The sequence below is a fragment of the Cetorhinus maximus genome, chromosome 11 (genome assembly GCF_964194155.1).
Source record: "Cetorhinus maximus chromosome 11, sCetMax3.hap1.1, whole genome shotgun sequence".
Taxonomy (NCBI): Eukaryota; Metazoa; Chordata; class Chondrichthyes; order Lamniformes; family Cetorhinidae; genus Cetorhinus; species Cetorhinus maximus.
This window is the reverse complement of record NC_135889.1, coordinates 43,602,255-43,615,627: the sequence shown is the minus strand read 5'-3', so window position 1 is coordinate 43,615,627 and position 13,373 is coordinate 43,602,255. Positions and strand designations below refer to the sequence as shown.

Here is a 13,373-nt window from a genome sequence, read left to right as displayed (position 1 = left end):
AACCAGCTTTAAGGGTGAAAATTTCAGCCTCATCTCTTGCAATGATGAAGCTATTGTTGATATTCACATAGCAGTGATTTAAAAATATACCAGAACATCTTTCACCTGAAACAGCATCTATCTCTGTCGCCAGTTGTTTACGAAATTTGCACACTTGTTTAGGAACACGTGATCAAGAAATGGCTTTCCTTGGAAAAAGGACTGCATGCATCAAAGTGACTGAAGTGACCTTGTGCCATGACGTATGTTCCTGGACTGTTTCCCATGAAGTGCATGGGAAATTGACTTGGATTGGGGAATGGAATGGGAGAAGAATTGGAAGCTTTTCAAGCACAGTGTTTCTAAGTGTATAGAATTCTAGCTGAGAAGGACATTGCAATGTTTCTAATTTAGAGTGTTATTATGCATTGGAAAAAATCCTCAACCGGAACAAAGATATAAACAGACACTGTTTTTAGCCAAATGTTGAAAGATTATCAGAAGGAGCCATATTTTGCTGCAGTATTCACATTCTGAACATTCATATATTTCACAGGGAATTGAATGGACTCACATTGAGTACTTCAACAATGCCATCATTTGTGAGCTGATTGAAAATGTAAGTTGGACTTTTCCAGTTTGATTAGAGGATGTTCAAAGAATTAACTGTCATTTTATTCATTTAATAAAGTTTAGACTTTCTAGCTTTTGGTTTAAAACTTACCAATGAAAATTTTGAAACAGTTGTAAGAATGTGGAGCCTGCTGCTTCATGGAGTGGTTGAAGTAGATTTCATTGATGCATTTTAAGGGAAGGTCAGATGCATACACGAGGGAGAATGGAATAGAGGGACAGGGCAAGAGGAGGCAATTATGGGAATGAAGGGGGAGGGGGTGTAGGGTCCCTGCCCCTGGCATAAAAGCTAGGAACAAACCTGACTGCCAGTTGGCTCAAGGCGGGACTTTGCCCCCATTCCGAGAGAGAGTTTCTCCTCCAGAAGCTGCTGAGCAATGGTTGGCAGCTCTCTTGTCCCAGAGGTGCCGTTGAGAGCATTGGCCACTGCTGACATTACAGCGAGTCTTCTGAAGAAGAGGAGCCATGGAGCCCGGATAAAGTTAAATCGAGAGTCCTGCCGGGGCCAGGCTGGCAGGCCCTGGCAGAGGGTGGGGGAGCCTGGGAGGACAGTGCAGGGCAGAGGAAATGTCAGGGAGAGCCTTGGGAGGGGTTCCTCTGATGGGCACTGGGGTGCCCAAACAGGAGGCAACTTTCCCCAGCCCCCATGCCCACCCAGGGCTGGGCAACAAGGTTTGCCAGCTTTCATTGGGCAGCATGGACATTTGGTGTGGGCTTGCCTGGCTGTAGGAAAAATGCCAGCAGTGGCGGGAGAAAGTCCTTAAGTAGCTATTAATTGGCCACTTAAGGGCCTCAATTGGCCAATGGGTGAGCAGGTTGCCTGGAACCTCCCTCACTTTGGATTAAGTACTGGCGGTGGCGAGCAGGTGACAGGCACAGTGCTGCTGTCTTTGCGCCCAATTTTACACCCCCACCCCCACCCCCCCCCCCAACCACCACCACCACCACAACCTGCCACCCCACCCCGAGGGGTTGTAAATTTCAGCCTATTGTGAGAGGAGGCTCATGTGGAATTGAAATACTGGCATATATCAGTTGGACCAAATGACCAATTGTGCTATAGAGCCTATGTAATTCTTGTCTAAGGACACAAGCTTATCTAAAACAGTAGCTGGAATAGTTTAACTACAGGGTTAAATGTAACATTCTTGTTATGTCAGCAAACGTGAGCTATTAACTGCTAGGTTTGATATCCTTGATGGATTTGGTGAAATCAGTGGAGCCACAAAAAAACTATCGATGTGGCCTATCATAGCAAAGACCAGATAGAAGCTGACATTATCAACACCTCTACTCAAAATCCATTACAATATGATATCCTGCATTCAGCACCTTCTTGTTTTAAATTGTAATTTTTTTTGAATCCAGCACTCTTTTCCATTATTTCTATCTCTTTTTGGCTTCCCCAGGTCAATAATTTTCAACAATTGACCAGGCGACCCACTGACCTATGTCATTGCGGCTTTAGAGTCATAGATCACATGGCTCAGGACCACTCAGCCATCATTCTGTCCTGCTATTGAAACATTTAACAATCTAATCTCTGTCTCCATTTATAGAATGAGTGAGTTCAGGAACTCCTCTGGAGAAATTGTGGGTACAGCTCATGTTGAACCACTTTTGAACTTTTTGTTTTTAGAAATAAACGATTTCACTAGAAGTATCTTCATTTGAAATATATATTAAATGTGGCTAACTTTTTTTCATTTGTGGAATGGGACTATCATGCTAAACTACTTGATACATTTTGAAATATTGTACTTCATCAAATTGAACTTAACAAAAATACACTACTTACATGTGTTGAAAAAAATGATAAGATGGCCCTTTTACAGATACTAAATCCACAACTCAAAAATCCCCGCAAATAGGATAAAAAGAACTTTGTTGCTGTTGAGAGGATTAAGCGATATGTTACTTGATGACAGTTATATTTGGAAGGTTTACATAGTGTTAATTTTCATTGAAACTTATTTTTTGTTCTGCCAATATACAAACTTAAATTTTGAGCAGAAGTCCAGGAATATCTTGGGGAAATTGTTACCTTGCAGAAAAGCCTGGATTGTTTCGTGCTGTCTCATCCTATGTTGACGTATACTAAACAAGAGTATGTGCATGTGCACACACATGCACATTTATGTATGTGTTTGTATATGTGTACATATGTATGTATATTTATGTGCATATATCACAGTGTCATAGCACCATAAGTGATGGTTCATAGGTTGATATGTCAACATTGTGTGTTCATTTTTAGAATACGAATGGAATCCTGGCGATGCTTGATGAAGAATGCTTGCGGCCTGGAACAGTGACAGACGAGACCTTCCTGGAGAAGCTCAATCAAATCTGTGCCGTACATGAGCGCTTTGAAAGCCGAATGAGCAAAAGTTCTCGCTTTCTTAATGATACCACTTTGCCTCACAACTGTTTCAGGATCCAGCACTATGCTGGCAAGGTACAAAAAGCCACACTAAAATGTTGGTTTCTCCTGTATCCAAAGCTTATTCATTGCTAGAAAAGGCACACAAGACAGTTTTTTCCTGCCTCAGTTACATAGGCTGACATGGAGCCCCATTTAGCTGTTTTCTTAAAATTATAAGATATAATCTAATTCCCGGTCATCTCTGTTCATTGTGCTATCTCCAAATTTTGTTGAATTAAATTGATACTGTTTTGATTTTAAAATATTGTTTTATTTATAATAATATACCACTTGCATGTTGTGATGAAAATGGTTATGTCATCCTCATGTTTGTACACAATTACCAAATAGGTCCTGTTAAGAGGTTAGTGATTGCCATGGCTGGGTGGAACATACTTTTTTTAACCCACAAATCTAGTCATAATTACCAGGATGTAAGTGATCATATGCTGTTAATGAGTGATGAGTTCAGATCTTCTCAATTTACTGGGCACAGAAAATGCAGTCATGCTTGTTAACCCTTGCCCAAATCCCCGATGTAATCCCTCAATGTGCAAATCTCTGTCCAAATTTGCAAAGTTTGTCCTTATATTTTCAAGTATTTTACTGAGTTGCAAACATATAACTTATCCCTAAGGGGCTACTGTTGTCTTGTTTTGATGGTCATCCTGACATAGGAGATCATAGCATTGATATTTCTGTTTCCTCTTCAAGGTGATGTACCACGTAGAAGGATTTGTGGATAAAAACAATGACCTGCTGTATCGTGACCTGTCACAGGCCATGTGGAAGACCAACCATGTGCTTGTCAAAGCCCTCTTCCCAGAAGGAAACCCAGCTAAGATGTCCTTGAAGAGACCACCTACAGCTGGGTCACAGTTCAAAGCTTCTGTTGCAACTTTGATGAAAAATCTACAGACCAAAAATCCCAATTATATCAGGTGGGATTTTTAAAAAAATTTTAAACTGTGTGCCACAACCCAAGTATGCTGAGAAGAGAGATTAAACAATGGACAGTATATGAATGTTCAGAAATAGTAAACCAGGAAGCAAACATTTACAACTATATAATGAGGCACTGCCCCTTAACAAAATGTAAAAAGCAATATTAATGTGTCAGGAACCTTGGGCCTGAGATCTTCACTACAAAAAATCATTTGTCATTCAGCAATCCTAAAAGTATATAGTTACAAAAATAGATGGGATGCCATTTTTCCTCAAATGTTGGAACAGGTAGACCAGCTTCTGAAAAAGAACGATAGGTAAACGTTTTGGATGTCCTGACAAATGGTTGTACCTGAAAAATTAGTGTACTTTTCCTTTCAAGCCGTTGACTGATCTGTTCATTTTCAGCTTCTATTTCTGATTTTAGCCTTGTGCTTATTTTGTAAGTCCATGGCATTTTGCCTCATTAATATCTCCTAAGTGTTTATGTTCCCAGGGATGTTTGTCTGCTTTTTCCCTTGGTTGACCTCATTTCTACCATGTTTGTGCATCCTTAATTAGGTAGTTCAGAAATGTATATTGAATATTTTTTTTTAATTTGGATGCTATTGCCTACATTGGAAAGCAAAAGTATTTAGAGACTCTGCCTTCTTTCCTAGAAAATGGGTGCTGACCTTCACACCCAATTCATTGATCCTTGCTGTTTTCAAGTGAGGAGAAAGCATTTCAAAAACCTGACTATCTCACCTCCTAAAATAGGATATATTTGTTTGAGGGGAAGTTTAATATTACTTGTATGGAATTGTCAATCAGTTGTATGCTGGCTACCTTACAGGTGCATCAAGCCAAATGATCAGAAAACTCCACATGTCTTTACGGAGGCTTTAGTCTGCCACCAGGTTAGGTACCTGGGGCTGATGGAGAATGTGCGTGTGCGACGAGCAGGATATGCTTTCAAGCAGCCTTACGAGTCCTGCCTGGAGAGGTACAAGATGTTATGTTCACAGACTTGGCCCCACTGGAGGCAAGGAGCAAGGTATGGAGGTCCATTTTGGTTTGTATTATATTAAAGATGGTCTATGAACAGTGGAGAAAATATTTTTACACTCTATTTTTGCTTATACTGCTGAAAGCTGAATGATTAAAAATGAATTTGCCCCTACTTCTCAGTGACTCACTGAAGTTAGCCAGAGAGTAGTTGAGAGGTACAGGAAGGTGATGGCTTTGATTTTCTGTTAGCCAAGGTGGGTGTAGGAGCATTACGGTTGGTCCGATATCTCCTGGATTGTGAGGAAGAACATTGGTCAGAAGTCCTGCTCCTGATAGCTATCCAGTGGACTTTTCAGGAACATTTGACCACATAGATCAGGAGTGTCCACGTTCAATGGCCGCTCTTTCTAAGGTAAAAGTTGCAGTTACAAATGTAAGGAAAGAAGACTTGCTTTAAGTAGCATTTTTCATGACCTCAAAGTCCCAATGTGCTTTACAAACAATGAAGCCCTTTTCAAGCATTGTCGTTGTTATAATTTAGAAAGTGCAGCAGCCAGTTTTACACAGCAAGTTCTCACAAACAGCAACATGATAATCAGATGTCCTTTTGGTATTGTTTGAGGGATAAATATTGGCCAGGATACTGGGCAGAACTCCCCTACTTGTGGGATGCGTTTGTCAACTTTTTACTTTTGTATTAGTTTACAGTAATCAGTAGAGAAGTGAACCCTTGACAAGCAATGCAGCATATGTGCAATGATTATTTGTATGTAGCAGTTTGTCTTTAGCTGCAGTGATTTAGTGGCTTCAGAACTGTTTTGGAACCTAAAACATCTCCAAGTAGTTGTTAGGCACAGTGCCCAACTTCATTGCATTTTCTTTTGGGATCGAATGACTCCAGACTGGTGCACAGTGCCAGGCAGTATTGAAGTGAATGAAGATATTACAGGAAGCATACACCCCTCTCAATTTGTCAGTGGGACCCCTGAGGAGAAGTCACCTATTAATGGCGAATGTCTTTAAGGTAACAAGTGAAGCAGATGATATGTGGGTTTTGATTTCTCTAAACTGTTTTTGCAGGGGCAGGGGTGTGATGGGGGGGACTGAGAACAACGTGAGTTACCTTAATGACTAAAACATGTAAATATATTAAATTAAATTCCCTCACATTCTTCTGAACAAACCATACAGTAATCTATTGCATGGGAGAGAGTTCAATCTTTCTTGTCAGTTTTGTCTGTCAGTTATTTTTCTTCTGCTCCTCCCCTCTCATGACTTGATACAAACATGGTCTATGGCTGTTGGTCACACTCCAGGACTTCACCTAAGTTGCTAATATCGGTGTTATGTGTATGAGCCTTCACATTGACGAGAAACTAACCTGGACCAGCCATATGAATACTGTGGCTACAAGAGCAGATCAGGGCTGAGAATTCTGTGGAGAGTAACTCACCTCCTGACTCCCCAAAGCCTGTCCACCATCTACAAGGCACAAGTCAGAATTTTGATGGAATACTTTCCTCTTGCCTAGATGTGTGCAGCTTCAACAACACCCAAGAAGCTCAACACCATCCAAGACAAAGCAATCTGCTTGATTGGCACTCACTGCACCACAATAAACATTCACTCCCTCCACCACTGATGCACAGTGGCAACAGTGTATTCCATCCAAGATGCACTGCAGCAGCTCCAAAGCCTCCTTCGACAGTACCTTCCAAACCCACTACCACCTAGAAGGACAATGGCAGCAGATGCATGGAAACACCACCACCCGCAAGTTCCCCTCCAAGCCACGCACCATCCTAACTTAGAGCTATATCACTGCTCCTTCACCGTCATTGGGTCAAATTCCTGGAACTCACTCCCTAACAGCACTGTGGGTGTACCTACATCACGTGGACTGCAGCGGTTCAAGAAGGTGGTTCACCACCACCTTCTCAAGGGCAATTCGGGATGGGCAATAAATGCTGGCGATGCCCACATCCGATGCAAGAATTTTTTTTTTTTAAAAAGGGTACCAAAAAGTTAGTCAAACCTACAGGCAGATGATAGCAGAGCCCAGCACACACTCATCTGACATCGTACGAACAAGACATACTTCTTGCTGAGGGAGCTGGATAGTGATCTCAAACCCAATGTCATACCCCTACCATCAGACAAGCCAAGATAAACTAGCACAGAACAGACCAGAAGGCAAACCTGGGATCTGTATGGCTCAGCTACTCAGTGAATAATCCCCATGAGCCATGTGGAATAAAAGTTTCTTTAAATATTAACTGGAACAAATGTATACTTGGCTGGCAAAAACAAAGGTGTCTGAAGTGAAAATTGTAGGGTTGGTGATTAAATATATGGTTGTAACGTGTTGAGGAATCATCAGAATTTTACAGGCCACCCAGTGCTGCGGGGACTAATTAGCCAGCGACTTTTGAGGGTGAGACTTCCTTCCACTGAGGGGAAGAAGTCCTGACCCTCAGCTTCTTAAGACCACCTGCAGCGTGCTATCGCTGTGGGGCAACCTTTTTAAAAAATCAGTCGTCAGTTGGTTTGCGATTGATTTCTGGTGTGAGGTGGAGTGGTGGTAGGGCGAGCAGTATGCCCCTGCCCCTTGAAAAATTCAGCCCTATATTTCACTTGAATATGCAGAACATATAGTAATTCAAAGCTTTGAACATAAATTCTATCGCATTCTCAAAATGTCCATTTCATTTCTTTTCAGAGTGATCTTTCGTAACACTTGAGCTGTAACATTACTTAGTGTACTCATTGCAAAAGAAATTCTATACTCAAAAGGAGAAGCTTCATTTTAATGTTGGCACCAAATTAAACTTCTCATTATATTCATTTAATTTAAGGGACGGTGTCAAAGTGCTGTTGACAGAACTTCAGATCCCTCCTGAAGAGTTTTCATATGGTAGATCAAAGATATTCATTCGAAATCCCAGAACGGTAAGTAACCCCCTGCCGTAACCTTCACAATTATCTCAAGTTTCAGTGGATTTACTTGTAAGCAGAAGTTAAGAACATTAATCCAACAGTTTAAATTAAATACAGGCAGGTCTCAATCCTATCAAATAATTAATTTGATAATATCTTGTTGGCTTGTGTTTATTTTATGGTTTAAGAAGAATTCCTGTAAGCAGCAACAGAGTGCCACTTCTGGCTGTGTGATTTTTAAATTAACCAGAAACACTCCAGTGCCAATAACTGATCTAAATCATGATCACGTATCAAATTGATAAATCAGTAAGTAAACATGACCATGGAAGGAGCAAGTGTCCACTGAGTCATAAAATTTTAACAGCACAAAAGAAAGTCACAAGGCCCATTGCACGTTAGCTTTCTGAAAGGGCTATCTACTTTGTTCTTCTCCATTTGTCTTTAATTTTTTTCTTTTTCAAAATATTCATCCACTGCTGAAAAACCTTTCCATCACTGCTTCTGGTAGGGCATTTCATACTGTAACAACCCTCTTTTTAAAAAGAAAAAACTTCTAACTTCTCCATTTGGCGCATCCTAATTCGAGCTGAATGCAATTGTGAACTCAGTTAGGACTTCTTTGATGTGATCTTATAGGGTCAGAAAGTTAAATTTGCCCTGACCTTTATGTTGCCCTAACTATTGCATTACTGCATTTGTTTCTGCAGCTGTTTGAGCTGGAAGATCTGAGAAAGCGTCGCCTGGAAGATCTGGCCACACTTATTCAGAAGATCTATCGTGGCTGGAAATGCCGCACTCACTTCCTGTTGATGAAGAAGAGCCAGATCACCATTTCAGCTTGGACTAAGAGACATTTTGTGAGTGGTTTTCATAAATGCCTCTTGTACAGCATCGCTTTGTCTGGCCAGGCGCTTCCTTGCTGCCGTCCCTGCCCTCTACTGCAAGATAGCTGGGTCCATCTACGTTCTTAAACAAGGCTTTCCGCCACCCTTCAAGCAACGTTACAGCAATGGAACAGGAGCAGCAGCAATAACTACTTGCATTTATAAAGTGCCTTTAACGTAGCAAAGCGTCCCAAGGCACTTCAAAATAGTGCTATCAAATAAAATTTGACAGTGAATCATGTAAGGTGTTATTAGGATAGATGTTTAGGAATGGAATATCAGAGCTTAAAAGTCTAGGCAGCTGAAAGCCATCAATGGTGGAGCAATTTAAATCAGGATATGCAAGAAGCCAGAATTGGGGGAGCACAGATATCTCAGTGTAGTTGTAAAGGCTGGAGGGTGTTACAGAGATCGGGAGCAGCTCCCTGCACATTGTTTTGATCACCTGGAAGAGGGAACAGGACCTAAGAAGTTGACCATGATTTTATGGCAAATGACAAAGCAAGGTTTTCACAGTATGGCCATATGCTTTGATGCAGTTTACATCATTAAACCATTGGTCAAATTGTCTCCCTCGCCCTTCAGTTTGTGATTTTTGCCCTGTAATTTGCTGGAAGTGCGAGCTGCTAACAGTGTGGCAAGTTCAATGGGGCATCCAAGATAAACACAGCAAATGCTGGAAATACTCAGCAGGTCTGGCGGCATCTGTGGAGAGAGAAACCTTTCAGACCTGAACCTTAACTCTGTTTCTCTCTCCACAGATGCTGAGTATTTCCAGCATGATCTGTTTTTATTTCAGATTTTGCTTTTGTATTGGGAGCATCTATAAGGGCCAATGATGAAACGAATAGTTTATCCCCCTAATTGATGAGATTTCAGGATCCAGAGAGACGTAGACGGACCACAAAGAAGCCAATGAGGGTGAATTAGAGTTTAATTAGGTACAAAATGAGGAATGAAGAGAGGGAAAGAAAGATTGGATTAAGAGAGGGGAAGAGTTAAAAGAAACAGAAATGAAAATAAGAAAAAAGTTTTAAATTTAAACATGCATCTAGGAGCAATTCACTGCCTGCGGGAATAAGACTCCATAGTTTCAGTTCCATTTCTGGGTCAAAGGGGTTGCCTCGTGTTGCAAGAACATAAAACTTGTTTTTAAAAGGGTCCTTTTATTGTTAAATGCCAGACCTACATTTCAGCAGCTAGTATAATTTGTTTTAACAGCACAAGTCCAGCAATTGCTTCACATTCACAGATTTGATGGCAAGCTCCCATTTCTGTGAGGCTAATGATAGTGGTGCAAATCGGCGGTTCACAACTCGATGTATCGCTTCCTCTCCACAGTTTGCTGGCTTACTTGCACAGTAATAATGGTGCTTGCATTAAACTCTCCATCAACTTCCCAACAGATTCCGAACCATTGTTTCACAGTATATTGCTAACATGAAGGAAAGGTTTCCTAAACACTTTTTCAATTTTTCAAAGAAGAATAATTTGTTATGAGCTAATGTATCATTCAGGATTATTTGGAGATGATGTTCCCTATTTTGATACGTGATTTTAATTCATTTTGAATGTGACAAAGACTGTACTAATAAGCTAATATGGTAATTAATAGTCAAGTAGACAAACTTGTTTTTTGCAGTTCCATACAGTTGTTGATAATGTTGGTGCCCCTCATGGGAAGAGTTAGAGATTTTCCCTGTGATCTGTTATGTAATGCAATCATAAACCAATGTATAAGACGTAAGTTACAACATCTACCACAAAGATAAACCATTGCCTATGGTTTCTAGCAAGATTGAACCTGTCTCTACACACTCTGATCTAACATGCCCATGGCAAAAATACACATGGGACGTTATTAGAATGTTGTAAACTGAAGTTCATAACAGCAGAAGCGTGTGTATTTGTGTCTTGGGAGTCCCTTGGTGTAGGGTGGTTTACAGTCCAGCAAATACCTCGCTTCATATAGTATCAGTACATCAAAGGTTAAGAAGCTTGTTGTTTCCCTGTGGAACCGTGGATCTGTAAGAGGCCAGATACTGTTTGGGTTTGACCTTAAAAGGCATTGAGATTAGATCACTACTTTTAAGTTGTATCAGGAGAGCAATCCTTTCAGCAGTTTACTGCCTGCTGGGTTTTACATTAGAATTCTGTGAGAATCCAAGGCTGACTATTGTTAACCTGTCTTTTTCCTTGGGGTAGTGACTGACCTGTGTCATTCTGGTGTTTTCTGTTATCATTGCAGTAATGAATTGCATTTATCACTTAGGGCAGAATTTTCCAGTTGGTGTGTAGGGGTGGGCCCGACATCCCGACAGGTAAAACGACGCGCGATGACGTCAGGCGTGTGTCCATTAAGAAATCAATTGAGCCACTTGAGATCACTGCCCGTGCAACCTTACGGTTGGTGGGCAGGCGGAAAGCCCAAGCGGCTTTCGCGTTTTTCAGGAAACCTCATCCAGGAGTGGGATGAGATTTCCTGAAGCTTTTATTAAATAAATAAATAATTTTTCATAAATATAAAAATATGTCCCCACTCATGTGACACAGTCACATGAGGGGGCATGTTTAAATAAATTTTTAACTCAATTCTTTAATTATTTTAATATGCATTCAGTCTCCCTGAGGCAGCTCTACGCCTCAGGGAGATTGCTGCGCTCCTTCGCACACATGCACGAAAGAACGTTGGCCCTGACTCTCCTTCCTCCCCCTGTCCACACAGGTAGCGCTGAGCACTGCCGGCCACGCATTACATTGGGTAGGCCTTTATTGGCCGGCCTGCATAAAATGGCAGCACGGAGCCGATCGCAGGCAGCGATTGGCTCTGCGCCCACCCTCGCCTGCTCCCACCCACCATAGGAAAGATCCTGGCCTTAGTGTTGCGAGTCTGAGTGTCTTTTCAAGAGATATAGGGTGATATGGGGTGAGATTTTGTTTAAGTGCAGTCTAGCATGTTACTAAATAGAATATATTGTCCTTAGTTACCTGAAAAGCAAGTTACGAGATTAGTGATTGGAACTTTAAATGCGTCTTACTGAAATGTTTCTGTGGTACAAGACATTTTAAGGGATATTCCCCTTCCTGCCCCATTTCACTCCCATCATCCTCATTTGCCGAAATATGTTCCTGCAAAACAACCAGGAAGACTGACCCATTGTTTTCCAGGGCAGCAAGTTTAATATCCAAAATTTCATGGTGTTATTGGACGTTAGACATTTCCTACTCTCCAATTTTATGTTGCAAATACAGCATAGTTGTACCGGCACTAATGGAGAAAGTACACAGGATATAGTTCCTGTACTGAATGCTATTTACACACCATGGGTCAAGTCACTAATGGTACTGAGTAATAGTCAAATTAGAATATTATTAAAGCTGATGACTTGGCAATTGTTGGCCTGTCTCACTGACAATGCAGTTGGAGAAAAACATGAAACCAGAATACAGTCACATTGCTTTGTGATCTTGAATTTTGAGTCCTTTGGGAAAGTGTGAAGTATTTCTAAATTATTATCACGTAATCAAGTAACTTTCTTCAACACCCGTTTATATGAATCACTTCTACTGTTTTGAGTTAAACAAATACATTTGAACTCTTGGGAATTTTCTCCTCCCATTTGAACTCATTACATTTCCAGAACTGGTTTTATTTTGCCCCTCCCTTTTACCCATAAAGATGCTGAGTCACAGTTATATAGGGACTACCTGTCCTCCTCACCCAGCTCTTCATGTCATGGGCCTAGACATTGAGCATTGTGGGGTTATTGCAGCTGAGCCAGATCCAGCCCTCATTTGAAGTCCATGTGGAGGCTGTTTCCAGCAGTATTCACTGCCTTTGCATTGGACTTTGACTGGGCTTTTTTTTTTCCCCTCCATCTCCATCCCTGGCACTGAGTCCAATTGTAGTTCCTATATTTCATCTTGGCTGAGATCAGCCAGCCTTTGGCAGACTGGAAATCAAAGCCAGGGTTGTCTGGGTTGTATGGTTAACTTCCTCATTGGGCACCAGCTCCTCTTGGAATGATATCAAGCAATAGATTATTATCCATCCATGGCCATCCTAGGTTGGGGATTTGGATTAACCTGGTACTAGTTTGCTTCAAGAAACTAACAGCCCTTCTCTTCACTTGATTCCTTCAACATAGCAACGAAAGAAATATCTACACCTCAAGAGCGTGACCTTAATTATCCAGTCATACATCAGAGGATGGAAGGTGAGTTAGCCTGTAGAGAAAAGAAGCAATTTTTCTTCACACTTGCATTTTTGATTATATATGTGACTCTTATTGGAAAAAATATGATATTTCAAGATTTTATAAAATGAATGTGAATTTATAAAAAAAGATGATACTTGATTTGGCTTCTGATTTACATCCTGATAATAAGGTTTCAACAAAAGTGGAGACAGATGAAAAGGAAAACCTTCCAAAAGTTTGATTAGGTTCGACAAGTTTATACCAATCTGATCTAATTTACATTTGCATTTGCTTCCTGGTGATGGAAGGAAGTTTTTTCTTTTTGAAGAGTGAATTGCTTTTGACTATTGCCATTTCAGTGTAACCATAAAGATTCTT

The 13,373-nt window shown here is 40.9% G+C and overlaps 1 protein-coding gene across 3 annotated transcripts in view; it reads left to right on the top strand.

The window, feature by feature from the left end:
• myo1b (myosin IB) overlaps positions 1-13,373 on the top strand; it is a 276,216-nt gene that overhangs the window by 220,387 nt on the left and 42,456 nt on the right. For all 3 annotated transcript variants that reach the window (XM_078551859.1, XM_078551858.1, XM_078551857.1), the window contains exons 15-21: positions 536-598; positions 2,870-3,070; positions 3,752-3,978; positions 4,818-5,018; positions 7,828-7,921; positions 8,620-8,769; positions 12,945-13,013. In XM_078551859.1, the coding sequence (XP_078407985.1) occupies positions 536-598; positions 2,870-3,070; positions 3,752-3,978; positions 4,818-5,018; positions 7,828-7,921; positions 8,620-8,769; positions 12,945-13,013 (1,005 nt within the window). The remainder of the gene's footprint in view (positions 1-535; positions 599-2,869; positions 3,071-3,751; positions 3,979-4,817; positions 5,019-7,827; positions 7,922-8,619; positions 8,770-12,944; positions 13,014-13,373) is intronic.